At 43.3% G+C, this 22,243-nt stretch overlaps 1 protein-coding gene across 8 annotated transcripts in view; it reads left to right on the top strand.

Moving 5' to 3' along the window:
• Window positions 1–655: 655 nt before the first annotated feature.
• GRHL2 (grainyhead like transcription factor 2) overlaps window positions 656–22,243 on the top strand; it is a 64,845-nt gene continuing 43,257 nt past the window's right edge. For 3 of the 8 annotated variants that reach the window (XM_027657082.1, XM_027657084.1, XM_027657083.1), the window contains exons 1-5: window positions 2,276–3,564; window positions 13,554–13,743; window positions 16,735–16,802; window positions 18,363–18,747; window positions 21,260–21,312. In XM_027657082.1, the coding sequence (XP_027512883.1) occupies window positions 3,320–3,564; window positions 13,554–13,743; window positions 16,735–16,802; window positions 18,363–18,747; window positions 21,260–21,312 (941 nt within the window). In that variant the 5' untranslated portion in view covers window positions 2,276–3,319. The other 5 variants (XM_027657086.1, XM_027657085.1, XM_027657087.1 and 2 more) reach the window with 5 other exon arrangements.

Raw genomic sequence — 22,243 nt, forward strand, 5'->3', positions numbered from 1 at the left:
AACCCTTCAACCCCCCTAGCTCAACTGTCAGCTCTGAGATCCACGCAGTGGTTGTCATCTCCTGGCACCATCTCATCCTGCTGCCATGAGATGCCTTCTGTACCACGACGTTCACCAACGTCAGCTCCGTCTGGTCTCAACCGTGGCAAGGTCAAAAGAAAAAAAAAAGGAAGAGAAGAGGAAGAAAAGATGGTAAAAATGACCCTAAACCCAAGAAAAAAACCCGATCTAACAAACTGTTCTGCGTTGGCCGACGCCTCCCTGGCCGCTATTCGACGGCAACCGCTTTCGGGCACAGAGCAGCCTGGCAGGTGAGGCAGGAGGACCACGGCCAGGGGCCGCCTCCAAAGGGGCACCGCCGGCTCTGCGCCGCTCCTCGCCTCGCCTCGCCTCGCCTCGCCTCCTGAGCGCGGCCGACCGGGCCGCCCGTTCACGGCGCGGGCAGGGAGGGGTTGTTGGACGGGGGAACTGCCCGCCACCCCAGCGCCGGCTCCCCCTTTCCTTCCTTCCCTTCCCTCCCTGCCGGCGGCCCCGCGGTGCCTCCCGGCGCGGTGCGTTCGTTACCTGGCGCTCGGCGGCGGCTCCGTCCTCACCTGTGCGCGCCCCTGCCAATGGCAGCGCACCTGGCGGCCGCGCCGCCCAATCAGCGCGCGGCTCGTCCCTCTCCCCGCTCCTTTAGTGAAAGAATCCAGCGCCGCTCGGGAAAGTTACCTGTGCGCGTCCGGCCCGGCCGTTCTCCCGTGCCGAGCCCCGCCGGCGCCCCAGCCCCGCCGCTCCCCACATGCCAGGGGGAGGGGGCTCTACCTGTCCTGCCTCGGCGGCTGGCTGCGGAGCCGGGAGAGGGGGGGAAGGAAAGCAGAATTACCAGTAGCTCTGGTTCTGCCGTCCCGGGCGTTCACACGCACACCTTCACCTGCACAGACCTGAAAGTCCAGTTCCGCCAGGGAGACGGAGGCACCGGGAAAAGGGGAGAGAGTTCATTGGATCAAACATGTCACAAGAGACGGACAAGTAAGTGATCGCAGGCACGCCGCTGCACCCGCTGAGCGGGGCGGCCCGCCGGGCTGGCCGCGTTCCCCCTCGCCCGTGGCGGACGCGGACCCGCCAGGACGGCGCTTCTCCCTCTTCTCCCTCCTACAGCGATGCCGGATCGGGCGCATAGACACTGCGAAGCGCCCGAGGACAAGGCTGCGGCTCGCCGCCTCGCACCTCGCTCTCCGTCTGGCCGTGGGGCTGCGCGAATAGTTTTTTCTTCTTTTAGTTCAGGGTTTTTGTTTGGTTGGTTGGGTTTTTTATATTGGTTTGGGTTTTTTTTCTCCCCTCACCTCAAGGGTCGCTTTTCGGGAGGGAGCGCTCCTCGCCCTGGAAGAGCGGAGCGGACTCCGCCCGCCGAAGGCCCCAGAGGGAAAGTGCTTCCTTGCTTTTGTGTTGGCGCAACAAAGGGCTTTATCCCCCAAGGGCCGGGCACGGCCATCTTCCCTCCTGGGCTGGGGCCGGGTGGGCAGGGGGCCCGGGCGGCGGGAGGAAGGCCCTGGCTCGGCCCAGGTGTTCGCCGCCTGCCCCGTGCGGCGCCTTCAGCCCTCGCCGTCCTGACCTTGTTTTCCCGGCGGGACGACCCGGTGGGCCTGCGGCTGCCTGGAGACCGGCGGGGTTAAAAAGTAACTTTCCCAGTAGCGGGGCCGGAGGAGGAGGATGAGAAGGAGACGGAAGCCGCCCGCTCCCGCCGGCCCAGGGCCCGCCGCAGCCCCTGTTTCGCCCGGGCCTGGCGCAGCGAGGCCGGGGCAGAGCGGCGGTGCGAGGGGACTCCGCGCTGCCCCCCAGGGCCGCCGGCCGTAGTGTCGGGACCCCCCCCGGACATCCAGGCCCGCGGCGGGGCCAGCGGCGGGCTCGGTGTCCCGCCGCGGGCAGCGCCGCCAGGAGCCGTCGGTGGGCGCCGAGGCCGCGGCGTGGCCGTTCCCGCCACCGCGGCTCCGGCTGCGCCCGGGGCCCGTGGGCCCAGACCGCGGGTGGGTCATTTACCCCCGGTAAATAATTCGCACGGGCGATGCCGCGCTCCCGCCATGGCGGCGGGTGCCTCGGCCTGGCGCCCAGAGCCGCCGTGAGGCAGCCAGGCGGGAAGGCCATTTTCCTTGCTCCGGTGATTAGTGTTTCTGCAGGAGGCAGCTGGGGAGAGCTACGGGCAAAGGAAGATGGAGGGCGGGAGGTGGCAGTTTTGTTTTACTGCTGCCCCGGTGCAGGTAGGAACGCCACAGAGACGGGTGTGATCTCGGCTATGCTTGGTGTTAGTCAGGTGGAATCCCTGGTTGGGCTCCTCAGGAGCCTTTGTGCCAAAGGAGGTGGAGAGGAGGAGCCTGATGCTGGAGGGAGGCTTGGTGACAACCTGCCTGTCAAGGAGTGAAAGAAGGAGATTATCCGACAAAAGAGAACAGCAGTGTTGGCTGCCCTGATAGGGAAGAAACAGGACCGTTCAGAGGAGAAAGATTAAGAAAAAAAACTAGGCCTGGTCTTTTCAAACATCAGTGACAGTGGAATTGTTCAAAGATAGTTATTGACATGAAATTAAAATGGTTGGGGTAGGAGCTGGGAACAGAGTGGAGTTTAGGAGTTCATCTGAGCTGGGATGGGAACTAATGCTTTAGGTGGCCAGATTAGAGCAGTAAATGATTTAAGTAAGTGCAAAGAAGGGAATGAGGATACAGCCCTGAGGGTTGCCGGTGAGGAGCAGGTAAAAGAGCAAGTCGTTGAGGTCGGGAAGGGAACCAGATTAACTGTGAAAGAGGTGACGCGATGGAAGGCATGCCAAAGCAACGGGCAGTTCCAGGACTGCACGAAGCTGAAAGTTACTCCCTGGCCCAACCTAGTTGTCGGTAGTTTCAGCAGTCAGAAACTAGGCTGCGGCAGATCAAGGGCACTTAACGGGAGTGGGAGGGAAATACGGAGGGATGAGGAGGGTCAGAAGAACAGCTTCGCACCACAGTCGACACTGAAATGGAAAAACAGTGCAGTGGAAACCTGTAAGAAACTAGGGCAAAAGTGGTTCCGTTCTGGACCTTTCCAACAGGAACAGTATGGCATAGGTGTAAACTATTGAGACAGAAGCGTTAATGCCCTTCATACCCAGCTCTGTGTAGTGCTGCTGCCGCTACCGCTGGGAGGAATTTAAGAGCAGTGGCAGTGGCATGCAACCTCAAGTAACAGCACTTGCCCCGTTGCACGTATGCCTGTGATCTCTTTCTGGTTAAGGTCTTTAGAAAATTCATAGGTGATAGTTAAGAGTTTGAAAAGGAAATAAAAAGTAAAGAAGTCTCCTGTGCTCTCTATGCGCAAGTGTAACATGAGAAGACAAATACATTTGTTTCCAGAAGAGATGACCAGGTGGAATGAGGTAATAGGGGGAATTTGCATGGGAAGGTTTTTGTTTGTTTGTTTGTTTTTAGGCTCTAATGATATCCAATTAAAACCTAATCCAGAGAGTACATTATTCTCCTCCACATGGTCTTTCTTTTTGTTAAAACCAGATCTTCCCTACAGGCAAGACTGGACAGTGAAGCTCGTTATTTCGAGGTCATTTAATTTGTCAGTGTCATTGGACGGGTTTTTGTGGGGCTTGTGCTGGTAAAGTGCTGATGTAGAGAGGACTGAGCAGCTGAGGGGATATAGAAAGTGTGGAAAACACGTTCTATGGGACTTGCCAGCTTTTCTGGAGAGGTGTAGCTCAACTGGGCTGCCTGCAGTGTTCACATTCGGAGGGAGGAGCAGGAACATCGGTTCTATAGTCCTTTAAGGGAGGAAGGTGAACAGTGCTTTTATTCTGTAGTGCTTTATGGGGCAGTTAGGTGAAAATGCTAAAGAACCAGGTGTTTGATTCTAATGCTAACTGAGGAGCTTGGAAGGGGAGATTATCCTTAAGATAGTCACACTATATTCCTGTCTTTCCCTTTAGTCTTTCTGGCTAAGCTGGGTCTTGCCTGCTTGCTTCCACAAACTCCCATCGGTCGGGAGAGATAAGGCATGATTGCACATGCATTTTTTCAGAGGTAGTACCGACTTAAGCAGGCTGTAGCCACTTGCTCCTGCTTCTGTTCTGCCCTCTCAGCTGTGTCAGTAGAGCTGTTTGTGCAGCTAGAGAACTGGCTCAGGGGAGTGTTGGTTTGAGAGTAGCCCGATCTTCTGGAGGTTATTTTTGACATTCATTTTTAATTGGTCTGAGTTCATATGCAGAGGGGTGCAAGAAAATTGCAGGTGTTAAAGACAAGAACTGCTCAATCTAGAATCTCTACAGAAGGAAATGTGTGTCCCTGCCTCTCTATGAATGTTTTGGAGGTTTGTGCATCTGCTTCTGTTACTACCCAATTTCCAGACCCATTACGAGGAGAACTGGGGATTAAATGGAGACCGGGGGACATAAGGTGGGAGGAGGGAGCATCCCCTTTGCGTGGTTTAAAGATGATTCCAGGGTTCACTTCTGCATTTATAGGCTGAAAAGTTGTTCTTACATGTAGTGTACAGGAGAAAAAGATCATTACAAAATTCCAGAGTAATGGCTCTAGTGCATTAGTGAAGCTAATCAGTGAGCTCTCTACTTTGTGAGACTGAACTGGATTTTAGACATTGACAATACTTCTGTGAGGAGCAATAATTGTACAACCATTTGTGATCTGCCACGGTTGTGTCCCTGCTGCTCCTGATGTTGTGTAAAGTCCCTCGTGGGCTGGAGTGCAGTTGCATGAGGAGCAGGCTCACAGCAGGCCCCTGCACGCTGGCCCAGCACGCTGGCCCTGTGGCTCTGCTGGATGCCCAGCCGCGTGACTGCCTGTCTGTCAGGCCGGGATGTGCAAGAGCTACTCAGGACACCAGGTAGATGGGGCTGGGGCATGCTCGGACTGACCACATTAAGGAGGGCTTGGGGCACCCTGGGTCTGCAGCTGAACATGTGCTTGTGGGTAAATAACTGAGGGGAGAGTGAGCCTGTAGGTGGGAATGGGTTCAGACCTGTTCCTGTGTGTCAGTGGAGGCATGTTCACCTCTGCAGCTTGCTGCTTGGTAGTATCTGTGGCAGAAGTTGATCTTGGATTCTTCACAGGGTAATTTTGATTTACTGTTTTCTCCTTAGTGTGTAAATATACTGCCCTCATAATATTTAACTTAAGCATCTAGTACTATAATACAAAGGGCATTTGTAGTTTACAATGTAATTCTATGAACTGTTCTTAATTTTTTCTTTGAGGGTCAAATGTGTTTCCTGTCAGCAGATTGTGAGTGTCAATTAGGTGACAGACTACTCAGTTATATTTTTTTCCCCATTGCTGAGTGTCTGAATAGAACATCCATTGAGATGAATTTTCCAAAGTGTTACTCATCAGGGAACAAATGGAGAAACAGGAATTAGATGTGTTTAGTTTTCCACTTTTCAAACGTCAGACATGCTGTTGTGGATGTTCCCTAGAAAATCATTTCTGTGCAAGGAAGGCAGAAAATCAGTGTGCAGAACCTCACAGAGCTTGCAACTATAAGCTTAACTGAGAGGAGTAAGGGTATCAAATGGTTAGGTCTTACTGTTAACACTGCTGTCTCTCTGGTGCTGAAGTCTGAGACTAGACTGAAGATCAAAGCAGAACAGGAGGGGGGATTTTCCCAGGTCACTTTAACTTGATTGTAATGATCCCATAACCTCTTTCCCGTGGAAGGGTCAGCAGGGACATCATCATTCTTGTTCTGGCAGGGACACCTGAAGGGTAAATGATATTACACCAGTTGACATTTGTTGTCAAACATTTTCACAAATATTAATCCAGTGCAGACCATTGATGGTTGCCTTAAATACTTTTTTCCTTTCCTATGGAGCAGCCAATTAAACTGCCCTTTTTTTGGACACACACAAAACAGCACTTTCAAATGCTGGTTTAAGAATTCATCCTGGGATGAATGTTCATTAGCTTTTTAATCAGTGACTGGGACGGTGCTGGCTAATTAAAAGAAGATAAGTAATTATTTCGGACATCTTGGTATACAGGAATACTGTTCTATTCTTCTCTAGTACTGACTTCATAACAAAGACAGTGGTTGCTTACAAAATATTTAACCAAGGAAACTATATTGTTTGCATGTGAACCGTGAAGTCAAATATTGCAACATATCTATAGCTTGAGAATGTCTCCAACCTCAAAGATTACCTATATAGATTTATTTTTATATATATTTATATCTGTATCTGCCTAGATTTGTTAATTTTCGTAATTGTGGGAGGTGATGGCATACTCCATAATTCTATATTTTAATTGTTCTGTAAAGTATAGTCTTGGGTTTGTAAGCTTTTTAAAAATGTTTGTGGGAAATCTTGACTTCCGGGATTGCTCAGTTGTTGAATTCATGTTTTCTTTCTGACTGCGTAAAAGGTTTAATATCCTGGAAAAAACAGCAATCAGTGCTATCAGTGCAGTAACTATTCCATTTCCATTAACTCTGTGGAAGCAGTGAGTGAACAAGGACCACAGGGCCAAGGGTCAGGTTAAACGGCAGCAGGTCTGGGAAGCCTTGTTATAACCTGTTTTTAATTTTAAAGGCTCTTCTGGCTGCTTCAAGTCATCTAAAACACCCTTGGGTGCTATGCACACTGGAAGTATGCTTCCTAGCAAAACAGCACAGCCTGTTACGAAGCTGCTAAGTAATTACTAATTCTGATCAACTCTGTTAGCTCCTGAAGGACTGCTGTGAGCTTGAATTTTTCCTCATTTTTTAAGATGTCAGTGATTTCTTACAAATGTACTGAAACCTTACCTTTTTTTGAGACTGTTTTCTTCTTGGATAAAAAAAAAAAGGATGCAACAGGTGTAGTGCACTAGTAACAAAAGATTGTCTGGTAGAAATAATATTTAATTACAATGAAACAAAGAAGTCTCTGAAATGACAGGTATAAAAAGTCTGTCTCAGGGTGAGTAATTGCCTGCTTGAACTAGTCCTCAGTAGGCATTTATTGTATATATTTAATCCTTGTGTCAGATTTCTTTTTCATACTTCCACTTTGACATAGTTAATTTTTTGTCAATGTTAATGAATCACCTATTTGTTTTAATCTCTTTAATCACTATTGCATGCCCAAGTTATTTTGGTTCTGAGTAAAAGCAAATAAAACTTTTACTAGGCATCTAATTGTTGAACTAGTCTGTTTTCCCATTCACTGTTGCTTCTCTCAGTATATTATTTTACTTTCTCTCGGAGTGTTTAGTGAAGTTAAATAATTTCTTTTAACCATTTAGCATGTGTTCGGGTTTGTCTTGTGCTCAAAAAAGTATAATTGTCCCAAAATTAGAAGAGTCCCAAACCTGCATTCATTAGCAGGCAAAATTACTCAGCCTCTTTAATGGGAGTTTTTTCCTTGGTATGGACTTCTGGCTGGGCCAGAGGGCATCTTGCCTTTTCATTTCCTGGTGGTCTAAATGCTTTGATTTTTTTCCTTTACTCTCAAATCATTTGTATATTTTTATACTCACTGGCTTTGGTTAAGTGCATTTTTGGAGACCTGTTGTGCTTCTGGGAATGATGTGACTGTCGTCTATGAATGACAAAATACTGAGACACATGGGCCATAATTTTCCTGTTCCTTAAACGTTTACGCTCCTTTGTAGTTTTAACAGAACCCTATTATCTAATTGAAACAACAGTGTTGCTGACTATTTAATTATACTTTTGGCAATAAATCCTGAGGAGTCTCAAAATTTTTTTAACTAAATAAATCAAAACTTGCAGTGAGTCATACATGTTTTTGGGTTTTCTTGTTGTTGTTTTTTGTTTATAACTTGATGTCTAGACAAAGTAGTATGTTGAGGGTAGTAAACTTGAGCCAAAACTAACATTAGAATCTTTAAAACAAATGGTTTCAAGCACTGGGATTAGCTTTGATTTATACTTCTCTGTGTAACGAGCACAGACAGAAATTTATGATCTGGAATCTAAAGTTTGTTAACTTATCCAGCTTCTGTGGGATCTGTCCTGCATTTTAAATGGTCATAGTACTTCAGTTTGTGCCTGTGAATGCATATGTATGGGCATTAGTTGTAAGACAAATTGTATGAACATCTGTTCTAAATCTGCTTTATAGCTGAACTGAGATTTGTATAAGCGTAAAATAAACTTACAAAGGGTTTTAGAGCTACTGAAACGTTTGTAAATGATCATACTGTACTGTCCTTAGCTATGTCAAAACTGAAGTGGGAACTTCTCTTTTTCTTCTTCTTGGATGTGTCTGAAGTGTGCTCCTGTACCTTTTGTCACACCAAATGAAACACAGGCATTCTTGAAGTTCCCCATTTCTTACTTTGCACTGGAGGAAAGACTAAGCAGGCAGGTGTTGTTCCCGTAGCCCACTGGGTCACAGCATACTTCAGCCAGGTCTCTGATCTGGACAATTATGGGATCAGAAACCCAGGGTGCAACATGGTGTGTGGTGCATGTCTGCATGCAACATGGAAGTGGTCCATTTGGCTGACATCGTGTTTTAGAGTTCGTGTTTCTGCCAGGGTTTATGGATTGGAGACAGTTGCGGTTTTCACCTTCTTATCATCCAACTAACAAGGAGGTTATGGTCAATATCCTATGGCCTTGGTGTGCTGGGCAGGGAACCAGAGTGACGTGTTGCCTTTTCCAGTTATTTGACTAATGCCAAAATTTGTGTGCTTTGTAACAGCTGTATTGACCAAAACCCCCTATCCCTTCCCGTGAAGCGATAGTTTGCAGAGGATGTGCATGGATGTGCTTGGCGCTCTTATCTCAGCCCTGTAAGAATGGACTGGGCCTGGGCTGAAACCTGGGAACTGGGACTCCTCCCGTTCTGCTATCTTGCACACATTGCTTGTGTGTTCCCATCTGGCATCTAGCCCCTGCAGGGAAGGGAAAGTCCTCATGCATTGTCAGGGAGCGAAGAAGTCTGCAGGTATATTGATGGAGCAGCTTCATTGTAACTTTATTTTTTTAAGCTTGTTGAAAGAACAAATGCGATGTCAAAAAAAAAAAAAAAGCGCAATTAAAACGTGGAAATGCCTGGGCTGGGTGCCCACCTTGGCAGTTTAAACAATCTGCTTTGGGTTGCAGATTTGGGCAAGGCAAAAGACATGGGGCAGGGAGGAAGAGGCTTTCTTCCCCACTAGCACCAACTGGATCAGGATATAATGCTGGGCATATGATGGAGCAAGATGCACTGTACTTAATGCAGCACGGCTGCATCAGTCTGCTTTATGTTCAGGGGCAAATTTTGCAGAGAGGATGAGAGCTGCTTGAACTTTGCAAATTCAGTAGAAAGCTCTTGAGCATCCAAATTTGTCTGAGAGAGACTGGCAGGTGGGACATCTTGTTTCTGAATAAAAAGGAGGCTGATCATGAAACCTTTCACCATAGTTCATGAGTATGTTAATTCTGATTCATTGTAAACTAATTCACAAATTGCATCAAGTTGGGTGAGAATTTGCCTGTAGTAGGATTTTATAGCCCCAAGTGTTAGCTGTTGAATGTTCACTATCTTTAATCCAAGGAAGAGCTTGCAAGGCCAGCCCTTCTAGCTGATTTATTAACATTAAGTACAATGTACCTTTCCAAGTTATACTGTTGTACTGTAGTAACTGAAAGTTTTGAACATCTTTATAGACTACATTGTATAGGTTTTATAAAATTCCGTAATCTTAATTGTAAATAAACTCAAATCACCCTAATCGTTGTAAATCTGGAAAATTTATGTCTTTTCTTAGGCAAGAACAGATCCTATAGGATATAGGATGGTATGAACAGGAAAATATCTTCTAAACAGTTGGGAGGAAAAAAGATTGCAAAATAAAGCCCATCTGAAATTCAGTCTTGACATAAACACTCAAGTGTCAGAGCAGTCTAGCTCCTAGCTAGACCATGCCCCAGAAAATACCTTTCATCTTCACACACCCAGTACTGTTTAAGGTAAAACAGTTGAAACATTTTGCATTCATTAGAGGCTCAAGTGATAGCTTGAAAAGAACCATTTACTTTTTAGACACAAAGAATCCTCAATTCTTCAACTTTATTTTCGTGACAAAATAATGGTGTGCTTTCATCTTGTACAGGTGCATCTCTCCCAGCTGTGTTCTGGTTAGCACACATCCTGACTCCAGCATGGAGGGGTGATGGGCTAGCTGGTGTGAGGGATGGGCACAGTAGGGATTGGGTTCATTCATTGCTCCTTGGCAGGCTCTGTAGCTGAGGCTACAGTGGCTATTTGCTGGTGTTGCTGGTTAGGTTCAACAGGAGTCTTGTGCTTGCAGTCTTGGCCCATCTTCCCTCCTTAAGTGAGTGATTCTCCATGGGTGGGGTCACTGATGGATTTGCAGGTTTTGGTAAGATCCATAAATGTGTTGCTAATTGCAGGCTCCAACCCAGGCTTTTCTTTCAGATGCAGTGTTCAGAGCAGCTCTCTCCACTGGGAATGTGGTTGCTTGTAGCTGTCCACCTTTGTCATCCACGTGGTCTAGGTGCCACCAGAGTCATTCCAAGCAGCTGCCTGCTGGCATCAGTTACACAGCTGGAACAGCTGGGATTGTCCTGGCATGGAAGGATACCTGACAAGACCAGGGAGCTTACCTGTGCATAGCCTCACTCAGGATGTTGGGTTTTCTTGGCATATATTAAAATACAATGTATTTATCTCTTTTAGTTATGGAGGACTTTGCTACCCCTCTGTCACGTTCAGCTGAAATTGTCCAGAAGGTTCCGCAGATGTGGAAAAGGAAAGGGAATGCATGTGCACACACAAATCTCATTTCTTAAGAGAAACCCTCCCTCCTATCCAAATGGCCTTACTTAATAGAGAAGTTTTCTTAAAGTGAGCCCAGTTGTTTTGGCTGACTGCTTGGGATATAATCTTTGAAATGATTGACTATGTTAAATCATGACAATTAGGTCTGACCATTAACCTCCCACAGAGCTGATTACGGGGATGGGGTGATGAGGAAGTTTTTTATTTTTCTTAGTGCTATTGTTTCAGTCTGTTTGCAGAGTAAACACAATGAGTGTGTCGGTTGATTACACTGCAGACCATCTCTCAAGCCGGAGGAGTCGGCTATTTAGTTCTGAAATGTGAAAACTTGTGTTTTAGAGAAAATTTGCTCTGCAGAGGTGTTGGGAAGGCTCTAGGTCTATGCACCTGTGCCTTTCCAGCCATCTCAACTGTTTACTTACTGAGTGACTGTTTCTAGAGTGTTTATCCCCTTTACTTTAGTTTCTACCCAACACAGTCATATACATACCTCTGAGACTGCACTCTGGTCGTTTCTTTTAAGGTTGTTTTAACTAAGTTAGAGCAGCAGAGATTGAATCCTCCCCTCCAGTATTTTTACGGACAAGCACAGCCCAGCTCTTAGAAGATAAGTTTTTGAAGGGCATCTTGCCTTTAGTGCTCATAAATTGGTTCTGTCGAGGGCTGTGAGTGCTCTGAGTAACAAAAGGCAGTTATTGACTGTAAGGGAAGATTGCTACAGGAAGAAGGGTGAGTGGTATTTTGTGCATTGCAATGGGCAGCCGCCCATGCGGCGAAACAGCCCGGATTTAGCTGAAGGGGAGCTTTGTTGAGGAAAGGAGAATCCTTGCCTGGAATAATTGCTTCTGAGCCAGGGAGAATTGACTACTCCAGAGTGGGAACAGGCCTTCAGCTACCTCTGGCACAAATAGTGGGGCTGTTGCAAATCTGATTTGACTCACTAACAATAAGGCATTGAAAAGGCAAGCAGACCTAGTAGTTCTCTCTGTCTTTCCCTGGGCTCCTAATTTATGCTCATCTTAACTTGCAGAAGCAGGCCTGTTACAACACCTATATATGTGGAAACACGAAGGACAAAAGTCTTTAGAAGAGGCAGCAAAAGGTCAGGCAGAAAGGTCCTCAGGAAAAAAAAAGAAGGAAAATTCTAAAAGTCCAGTTATTTTAGGTGAAAGAAAATGATAATCTGTACTGTAATTGTTGGCTGTATTTTCTGATACAAAGCTACAGAATGCTCTCTTCCCCCGTGGAGCTCATATAATTGTGCTCTGTGTACCAGATGGATTATTTTGTTTTTCATTAAATAAAGAAACTTGTAAACCGTGCTCTGTACCGTAGAGATTATAATCTCCACCATCCCCCTCCTCTTCCTTAAACACTGGAGCACGCACTTTGCAGGTTGGACTCAGACCACAGCGGAGTTCCTGGCGAGGCCCCAGCCTGCTGCTGATCACTGCGGCTGGGGGGCCGGGCAAGGCGCGCTCCCGGCGTCCGAGAGCATTTACTGCGTGGGTTCAGTTGTGCTTTTATCAAATCCTATTTCTGAAAACAAATAAAAGGCTCGTTTGCACAGTGTTTGAATGCCACTCTCTGTGCAACAGTGGCGGTTGGTTGGGTTAGATCTGTGGAGCTGGCACTGCTGCAGGTAGGGCAGAGCAGAAAAAGGAGACTGAGTAACAAACTGGTTTTCACGTAGAAGATGGCAAGAAATGTTTTATGGAGGTCACCAAGAATAACTGCTAGTTTCACCAATTAAGTCAGTATATTTAGTTATTCTGCCATCTTTGCAGCTTTCAAATTTTTGAGATGTAATGTGTTAAAAGTTTCATTGTGGTCCTTGTAACTTAAGCCACGATTCTTGACAGCACTCTTGCAACACCCACTAAGCAGCACACCCTTCACTCTATTATTTCTCTGCTTAATCCTACTGTCTTGTGTAATAGGAATGCAAACTTTTTTTTGCATAACTCTTCTATCCATAAATTTATTGAACAGTTCACAAAAGCAGGTGCTATTATCTTCATTTATGTTTCCATTATACTGGAAATTTCAGCCATGGCTGTGGTGCAGCAGCTTCTCTCACGGTGTACAGAGGCACTGGTCAGTTTGTACCACTTTCAGGCTGGAGGAAACTGCTCTGCTGCAAATCCCACTCGCTAATGGTCTTGTGTGTGTTACCATGGGTCTGTAACTAGATGTGGTGAGTGATAAAGTATGAATTAAGACCAAATATGTCAACTTCTGTTCCATCCATTGGACCCATTGCTCATGTCCTGTTACGGAAAACCTCTCTGAAATTACTGACAAATTGTATTCCAAAAGCAGAGAGTAGCTCAATTATAAGGTGTACCCAGTTATTAAATACTGAACTATTACTCTGTTTAGGTGAACCCTAGATTAGTATTAGATGCTTTTTCTTGGTTTTCATTCATGTCTTATGTCAGTTAAATGTTGGGGTTTTTTCCCTAGCAAAAATACTGGGGAAAAATATTCTTACATTGTTACTTCATTTTTTTTTCCAAATAGTCTTAAAATATTTTGGTAACTCTGTCTGTATATTAGTAAAAATACATTTGAAATATTATCTCAAGATCTGCACACATTTTTTTTGTTAAGTACTGAAGATACCTAATACTGATAAATATTTATGTCACCAAGTGTAATGCAGAGATGCTTGCTTGATGTAATCATATAACTTTGATTGAGCTATTTGATGTTCTTTACCATGCCTTGTGAATAAAGTAATCCCTTCCGGATCACAATTTTATTCTTCCTGTCTATGCAGTAACAAGCGACTTGTGGCCTTAGTGCCAAATGACACTTCATTCAACACCAGACGAGCCTACACCAGCGAAGATGAAGCCTGGAAGTCGTATTTGGAGAATCCCCTAACAGCAGCTACCAAGGCTATGATGAGCATAAATGGTGATGAGGACAGTGCTGCTGCTCTTGGCCTATTGTATGACTATTATAAAGTAGGTAACTCTGTCATTATCCCTCCCTGCTGCGCTAGCAGGGACTACTCTAAGAGGCATCAAAAGAGTCAGTTTTCAAAGACAGAAGTCACTGCATCTTGTTTTCTTTCTGATACTTGCAACAAGCACCCATTCCTTTATAGGAAGCCTGTCTGAATCTGTTTTGATGTGTTTAGTTCTAGAGAGAAAAAAACCAAAATCAGAACTCCCATGTTAAATTTTCAACCGTGTTTTCTTTTTGAGCATAGTGTTGTTCTTCTTCCCTTGAAAGAACATGAATTAGCCCCCTTTTTATTTGTGCTCAGATGCCTGCAATATTCTTAAAGTATAAAAGGGGAGAGAAGCCTTGTCCATCTGTAGGTTTGTCTGCTTTTCTGGTTCATTCCACATGTGTTTTAGTTTGCTCTTTATCTGGAGTATCTCTCATCTGACAGTTTTCCCATGTTATTTTTGTTTGTATAATGATTTCAGTAGGCTGTATACAAACATACAGTGAGGTATGCTAGTGAGATCTAGCCCTTGCACTGGAAGTTTGCAGTCCAAATAGAAAGGTGGAAGACAGAAATGGAGCTGGACATAGAGACAGAGATCTAAGTCAATTTACAGGGGAAGCACTGACACACAGTTTCAGTTTATGTCAGGTTCTAAACCCTGGGCTTTACCTACCATTTCAATAACTCCTTTTTTGTATATTTTATAGTGTTTAAGTAGAATTTGAGATTTCTGCTGAAATTGGAGAAGAATCCTACAGGGTGCATCTCTGTGTAAGGCACAAATATCACTCTGAAACCCATGCTAACCCTTTGGCACTCTCCAAATGGAATCAGTGTTGCTTCCCAAGCACTAGAGTATGAAATTGTTCATTTCACTTTAAACTGTCTCCTTACTCCTGAAGCCACCTATGGCTGCCTTGGACAGTTGATCTTCTCTGAAAGCCAGTACAGCAGTGCCAGCTCCTCTTGTAATTCATGAAGAAGTAACAGGAATGGAAATTAAAAACTTTTGCTTTTAGTACGTTGCTATTAGTATAAATGCTTTTGGAGAATAGGTTCTTCTTCTTATTCTCTGCTACAGTAGTTAGATGAGTGTTCAGGAGAAGGTGTTGTAGGGGAGATGCCATATACCAACCTTAAATATTGTTTTAATTTTTTTACTGATTATATTTCAAGAGATGTTTCTTGCTTTTGTGCGTTCTTGTCAGTAAAGAAAAGCTTTACCCCAGTGAGAAAGAAGAAAGGTCCTTTTCTCTACTTAGCAGAGTTATGACAGTGCCAGAATCTGTGAAATTAATGTGGATTCATAAAATTCAGGATGTATATGAACAACTGGAGTATTGGCTTCTGTCTTACTTTTGTATGAAGCAGTTCATTAATCTGATAGATTTTTAAAATAAAACCAGAAAATGGCCCTTTTCCTTCTCAAAATTATGTTTTAAGAAACATGCTGTTCCTTGTTCCAGGCAGTTGCAAAAGATTTGAGGTTCAGATGGAATGAGATTAACATCTCAAAGCCATTTCCAGCATTCAGTCATAACTATTTTTGTCTTAAACTGGGAAGAAATTATAACTCTTGCTGATACTCTACTCTCAAATAGGAACTTAAAACCTAACTTCTGTACCATAATGTGGAAGTGTAAAGGAGGACTTCCAGTGCACCAGACTCTTGAATTGCCCTTATTTATTGTCTGGCTCGTTTGTTCTGACATGCTGGATAATATTTTTTGAAGTAGTTTTTCCAGTCAAAAGGAATCATTTGACCTTAGCTGTTTAGTTTTTTTAACTTCTTCTATTTCTTATAGTGATATTTACATAAACATAGACCCTCCTTCAGGGATAAATATATGATCTTAAAAGGGGAATCAACATGTGCAGACTGTGGCTTTTATCCCAGTTCAAAAATACATGAAAGAGGATTTTTAACCAGCAGGATGCTTAATAGGGAGAGGGGATGTCTCTAAGAGAAGGAATGGCTCTGACTAGCACTCTCTGACTCTGCTGCTGTCTTGCAGATATAGTTGATATTATTGTTGGCTACTGTGGTTCACTGTAAGACTGTTTTTCCTCTAAATTCAGATATTTTCCTGATACTTTTTTTCTTTAAAATGTCTAAAGATAAAAGGCATGGCTTTAGCGCATTCTTAGGTCTATTCTTACTCTTTAAACTTAACTGCTGTGATGGAGTGGATATGCCCTCTTGTTCAAAATATAGAAGTTTTAGATCTCAAATTGCTGGTTCAGCAAGAAAAGAAAATATGGTCATGGCAGCAACTTTGCCCTTGGTGATTTCATATCTGTGCTGGTGTCAGGAAACCTGTATGTGGGAATACAAATCTTTGAAGTCACTTGTTGTCAATTCTGAGTCTGTCAAGCAGCCAGATTTGACTGGATTTTTAGTTCTCGTAGCTGTTGATGCACTCAACAGAGCAGAAGTCAGTGTTTCTGATGGCATGCTAGCGTGCCCTGACCTGTCCCCATACTAGGAAAGGGAAAGATTCACAAACTTTCCCTAGATATGAGTGCTACACCCTCCAGGCTGGTCTGTAACAGGAGGACTTAGCTGGTGCTTATGGTTTAATTGAAAAGCCTTTTTCGTCTGAGCTAAAATGGTATCCATGCAGAGCTCATCAAAGCATCCTATCTTTCTTCTCATCTTGTATTATTCAGTGAAAAGTGTGTGAGTGTTTTTTGGAATATGAGCTTTGATTTTGAGATAGCTTGGCCTAGCTGGATATTCCAAAGGACAACATAGCAGAGCACTTTGCTCCAGACTGGTGTGCCCAAGAACTAGAAAAGAAAACAATTCCTACATTTTTTCCCTTTGGAAATTTTCGTTCTGTTCACAATCAGTCTCCCAAAGAAAAACAGCTCCTGGCACCTGTGACCTAGACAACACTAGTTGTTACATTTTTCTAATTGTTGCAGTAGAGCAATCTGAAGCTGCAAATGCCTGACAGTTGCATTTACCTGACCCCATGCCTGGTGTTGTTCTCAGGTTCCCAGAGATAAAAGGCTGTTGTCTGTTAACAAAGTGAGTGATAATCAAGAAGACCAAGATAAAAGGTACAGTATTATTCAAAATCATACACCCAGCTACTAACAGTGTTGATTAGTTGTGAACTGAAGGTACTGTGATAGCCTGAGGGTTTATGGTTTTCTTCCAAAAGTTAAAAGAATGAAGGCTATTTTGGGAAGCACACTTTACTCCTTTTTACTTTTAATTTATTCAAAAAATTGTGTAGTATTATCCAACATGCAGTTTTCAAAGTAACAGAGAGTTTCATTATTTGTTTGTGTTTGGTTTTGTTGTTTTGCTACTGCTGATATTAGTAAAATCAGGTTATATTGACAGTTGGCTATGGGCTATTTTACTCTGTTTTCTTCTTCTAGGGCAAAAAATGAGTAGTTTGGCCTGAGTAACCTGATTTATAAAGTTTTATTTAACATAACTTAGGGTCTGCCCAGCAAATAAGGTAACTCTCTTAAAATCATCCACTTAGAATGTTTTTGTCACTCTTCTCAGATTTTAGCTTTTCTCTGTAGGCTAAAAGTGACTTGATTCAGAGGAAGCTTCCTCCTGCCTTACTGCGGACAAGAAAGAGTGTATATTTATGTAGAAAGAACTAAGTTTTTACATACAGGAAGGTATCTTTATGTAGAATTATGATGGAGAGAAGCTACACAAGGTTTATATCAATGTAGCTAATTTGTGACAGCCTTAGACGGTCTCCACTAGCTGGATAAGGTGAAAGTTTAAATAGGTAGTAGTATAAATTTACTGTTTCAAAATAGACTATGAAATGTTTTTTGAGGGAGAGTTTTTCTTCTATGAACACTGGAGAAATTCCTAAATTGAGTGTGATTGACAAAACTGGCCTTCAGTGAAAAGCCAAGAGAGAGGAACTGCAGTGTCAGACCATTTCTCCTGGTTTGAAAACAGCAGTGTTACACCTACTAGAAGTTTTACAAGTTAATAATGTTATGTCAGTGCAACTACTGTCAGAAATGAATCGCTTTCAACAACAGCTGTGGTTAGTCGTGGGAATGCTGATGGAGGTTACCTTGCAGCCACTATAGTTACTGATCTACTCTGCTACAATGGGATTCCTGGGCTTGCTCTTTCAGAAGAGCATTGATACCAGAGTTACACAAACAGTAGTGGCCTGTCAACAGCCTAGAAGAGCATACATCAGCGTGTGAATTTTGCTGTTGATATTCTGCCTATTTCATGTGCAAATTACCTACTGTGAGTAATCCATACCTTGCCTTACTCTTTATTCTTATTTTGTGTCTAAAGGCTGTTGCACTGCTGGACTGATTTTACATCCAAATTGTAAGCCAAGGCAAGAGCAAGCCCGGATACCCAGAATTTATTGTAACAAGCCTTACTGATTGTAGGTCAAACCAAATGTATTGTCTTTCCCGAACTGTAAAGAGCTCTGGACCTCTCTGCTTGCTTCACAATTTCTTTTGCCTAGTATTTGTTAATGTATTACTTCTTATGGCAGTGGCTTATCAGAATTGAAAGACCTCCTTCCCTGATATCTAAGAACGTTAAGCTACTTGAGGAGAAGATTTGCTGTGTCAGGACAGTTCATAACATTTTTTGGTTTTGTCTCACAGAAATTGTCTTAATACCACGGAAGCTCAGAGTAATTTAAGTGGGGGAGAGAACCGTGTGCAAGTCCTGAAGACAGTGCCAGTTAACCTTTCCTTGAACCAAGATCCTTTGGAGTCATCCAAAAGGGAATACAACACAAATGTGTCTGGGAGCTCAACACCCATCACAGGGACCGGAGTGACTGTGGTTAAAGCAGAGGAATTCACCCCTGTTTTTATAACCCCACAAACACACTATGCAAGAGGAGAAAACGAGGAGCACCGAGGGGTTATCTTTGAACCATACGAAGTGTCCAATATTGCTCCCCACACAAATTATCTCAAAGATGACCAGCGCAGTACTCCTGACAGTACCTACAGCGACACCTTCAAGGATGGAGGAACAGAAGTAAGTTTTTCACCTCAAATTACCATCTAAGACTCAATAAAAAGCTGTAAACAAGATACGGATATTTGAGCTTGTAAACAAGATAAGGAGATTTGAACTGTCCTCAAGAGCCATTAGAAGAACAGTGTTGCTTGTTTCAACAAATTCATTTCTGCTCCTTGCTGTGTTCCTGTCAGTCTGTGCTCTGATTACAGGGGAGCATCATGAGGCGCTTCAGAAGACAGTTTTAAAGATGTTTATTGGAAATTCTGAGAATAATAAATATTGATCTTTTTGTCTTTTGGGATATTGTGTCAAGTAGAGGATAGTTGCCATTCTGAAAGAAGATTTATTTACCATTAACAAGATCTGCCTTCAGACCTATTTGTAACAGTAAGAAATAGCAGCTGCTTTGTGATGGGGAAATTCTAGATGCTCTTTTGAAAATGCAAATGAGCAGTGTCAGCTCTGCTGTTGGATAAACCCAACTAATTTGTTCAGAAGCTGTCTGTTGCACTAAGCTGTATTCTGCAACATGGGCAAGTGAGAAAAAGTAGTTGCATTGGATGAGTAGAGGGGAGTGGAGAATATAACAGGCAAGGAAAAACTGCATGTATATGTACAGGAATGAGGAGGAGAAGAGAGAAAAGGAGCTTCCTTAAACTGTTTTACAGTTATGCTGAGTCAAAGTAATTTTACTGTCAGCTTTAGTATGGTTGAGTACCCTCTGGCTGCTTTTGCCTGCTGCAGAATAATGCAAACAAGCTGGAAATGTAGAAGGGTAAAGACTATTTAAAGCTCACAGTACCTCTGCAAATAATTAGAGATATTAGGTGGTAAATCTCCCCTAGGGTTTGTCTCCTCCCAACTCTACAAAATGGTAAATGTAACAAAAGTGCAAGGCAAGCTACCTTAAGGCTGAGCTACTCTGATTGAGTATATGAGAAATTTACTGTGTGTTTGTTTATGTGTATTGTAGAAAACTACATGGTCTTCACAAGCAATAGATGAGGATGTCTGGAGGTGAAATCAATTTTCAGATATAGAACACATGTAGGTAAACTAAGTGAATAATTAATGAAGAAATCTAGCTTGCCATTGTAAAATCAGTAGGATCAAACCTTGAATTAGAGACAGTGCTCTACATTACACATTTTTTCAGCTGTTGATGTTACTGGTAAGTGGCTCTTCATTTGAGCCCGGTGGTGCCAACTCATGGCTTTCCCTGGGGTGCTGTAGTAGAGTGATTCCTTTACATTGGTTTGTTCTGGGACATGTTGCTGAGAGGTTCCCAAACAGCCCATCTGTGCTGTGCAGAGAGCTATCAAACATGCAAACTTGTTTAATTTGGCTGTAAAAAGAGACTTTACATCTGTATGTTGGCTTTGCATTCCAAACTCTGTGTTATGTTAATTTTGCTACAAAGGTAATATTTTGTTACATGCTTTTTAAAGTTATTGGTTAATAGCAGGGTACAGTACCTGTCATCTAGACTTTCTGTGCAGTCTGTGGAGAAAGAATCAGTTAAAATCCACTTGCCAAAAGCAAGTGGAATGGTTTGCCGGGTGCACTCACTCCTCTCCATCTTCACTTCCCCTTTTAACTGTAAAAGGGAGATTGAACAACTGACTTTAGCTAGGTCCCCATCTGTAGCTGTTAGGTGAGATGTATACCCCTGTTGGTGGCCTTCTAGCCCCAAATGTTCACATGGGTGTGGCCAGGGAGCAGGAACAGCTTTTCCACCCTGCTGCAGCCTCGCTCCACACTGAGCCTGTCCCTTTGTTTTTTCTCAACTACCCAAATACCAGGATGCGCTTTGTCCCTGCCATGTGTGCTCTGACTGCTTCTCCAGCCACGCACTGTTTCTGTAGGGACAGCTGGATGAAGCAGGTGTGGGGAGACCATAAAGTAAAATATCAAAAGACACCAAAAGAAATGTGTGCTAAATTAGTGTTTAGAAGTAGAGTATAGTTGCACTTACTAGTTTTCCTGAGTGCTTGGAAAGTACTTCCTGAGTTGCTGAGCATGACTGAGTTTGGAATTGCTCTAATTCCTGCTCAATTTTAAAACACATTATGAATACATATTTAGAAATTGTTTCAAAGCATTTATGGAGTGACTTAGTTCTGTTGTACTGAAGGAGTGCTGAGTTTTTATAGATCCCTGTGGTAGGGGACACTTCAGTCAATCTCTTGCTGTGTTCTTCAGATACAATTTCAGTAATTATATAAATATACCATTCTCATCTCTTTCATATTCTTAGTTAGCTGTGATTAATTTATTAGTCCTTTATAGTATAAACACATTTTTTTTGAGGTTGGGTAAGTAAATTATATATTTTGGACAATGTCAACCTCTAACCTTTATATAAAATGTGACTAGCATATTTATATTCACTCAATTTTTTAGGTATTTTAAGCTTTAAATGGCTGATGATTTCTTCTGAGTTTTCCTTAAAAAAACATAATTATACTTCTCTTGGTATTTGCATTTTGATTGCATGAAACTATATTTAATTGGTTTTATTTTTCAGAAGTATCGGAGTGTGTCAGTGGGGGCTGAAGAATATATTTATGAACAAACAAGGTATGGCATAAGCTTTGAAATGTGTTGACTGGCATCACACAGGCATCTGTTGAGGACAGGCTGTCTCTGTCCACTTCCTACCCTCCCTTTCTTCAGCCTGAGGTGCCTGCAGGGCTCCTTAATGCTGCCAGACATCACTCTCCTCTTGTTCTCTTGCTCATATTAGCTTTCAGATCTGACCAGTTTATATCTTCATCTATTACCTTTCCCTCAGTATTGTTTTACATTAGTAACTCTTCTGAAGCCCCACTGAGATATGTGAGATTAAAACTGTTAAGAGAGGTCCCCCAAGTAACAGGGCACAGCCTTGACAGCCAGGTCATGAAATCCTTCCCACCTTTCAGGATGCAGAAGACAGATGTCCAGGATGGTTGAACTGGCTCCACCAACCTTATGTAATTCCCATCTTTACTTTTCCCTTCTGTTTTTTTTCTGGTTGCTCCTAGTAGGTTTTCTGTCTTTTCACAGAAAAGCTTGTTGTGGTACTTCATATTTACCTATAAAACAATATAAACAAAGTATCTATTACAAATCATGTAAAAAAACTTAAGAATTCCTAAAATATTTTTAGACAGCTTCAAAAATTTAAGCTTGAAAACTATAGTGTTCTCCCTCAGCACAGAGAAATGTATGTGCAGCATGAGCAAATGCTGCAGAGTCCCTTTAACCAATAAAGACTGTAATCACTTAAGTTTTTAAACTGGTGCTTTATTTCTTGCTTGTGAATGGTTCTGTTTATATCTGAGTGAGTACTCTCACTTTAGAAACAGGAACATGCCTACATATTTTTCCTGGATTAGGCATATGACTGCATCTGTGGTTCCCAAATCTTCGTTCACGAAGCCTAGCCATGATGATGATGCATCTGTGGTGAAGGTTCCCTATAGCCTGATCTTTCTTCTGAAGAGGATTAAAACAATCATTAACTGCA

Source organism: Corapipo altera, unplaced genomic scaffold (assembly GCF_003945725.1).
Source record: "Corapipo altera isolate COAL_440 unplaced genomic scaffold, ASM394572v1 52b, whole genome shotgun sequence".
Classification (NCBI taxonomy): Eukaryota; Metazoa; Chordata; class Aves; order Passeriformes; family Pipridae; genus Corapipo; species Corapipo altera.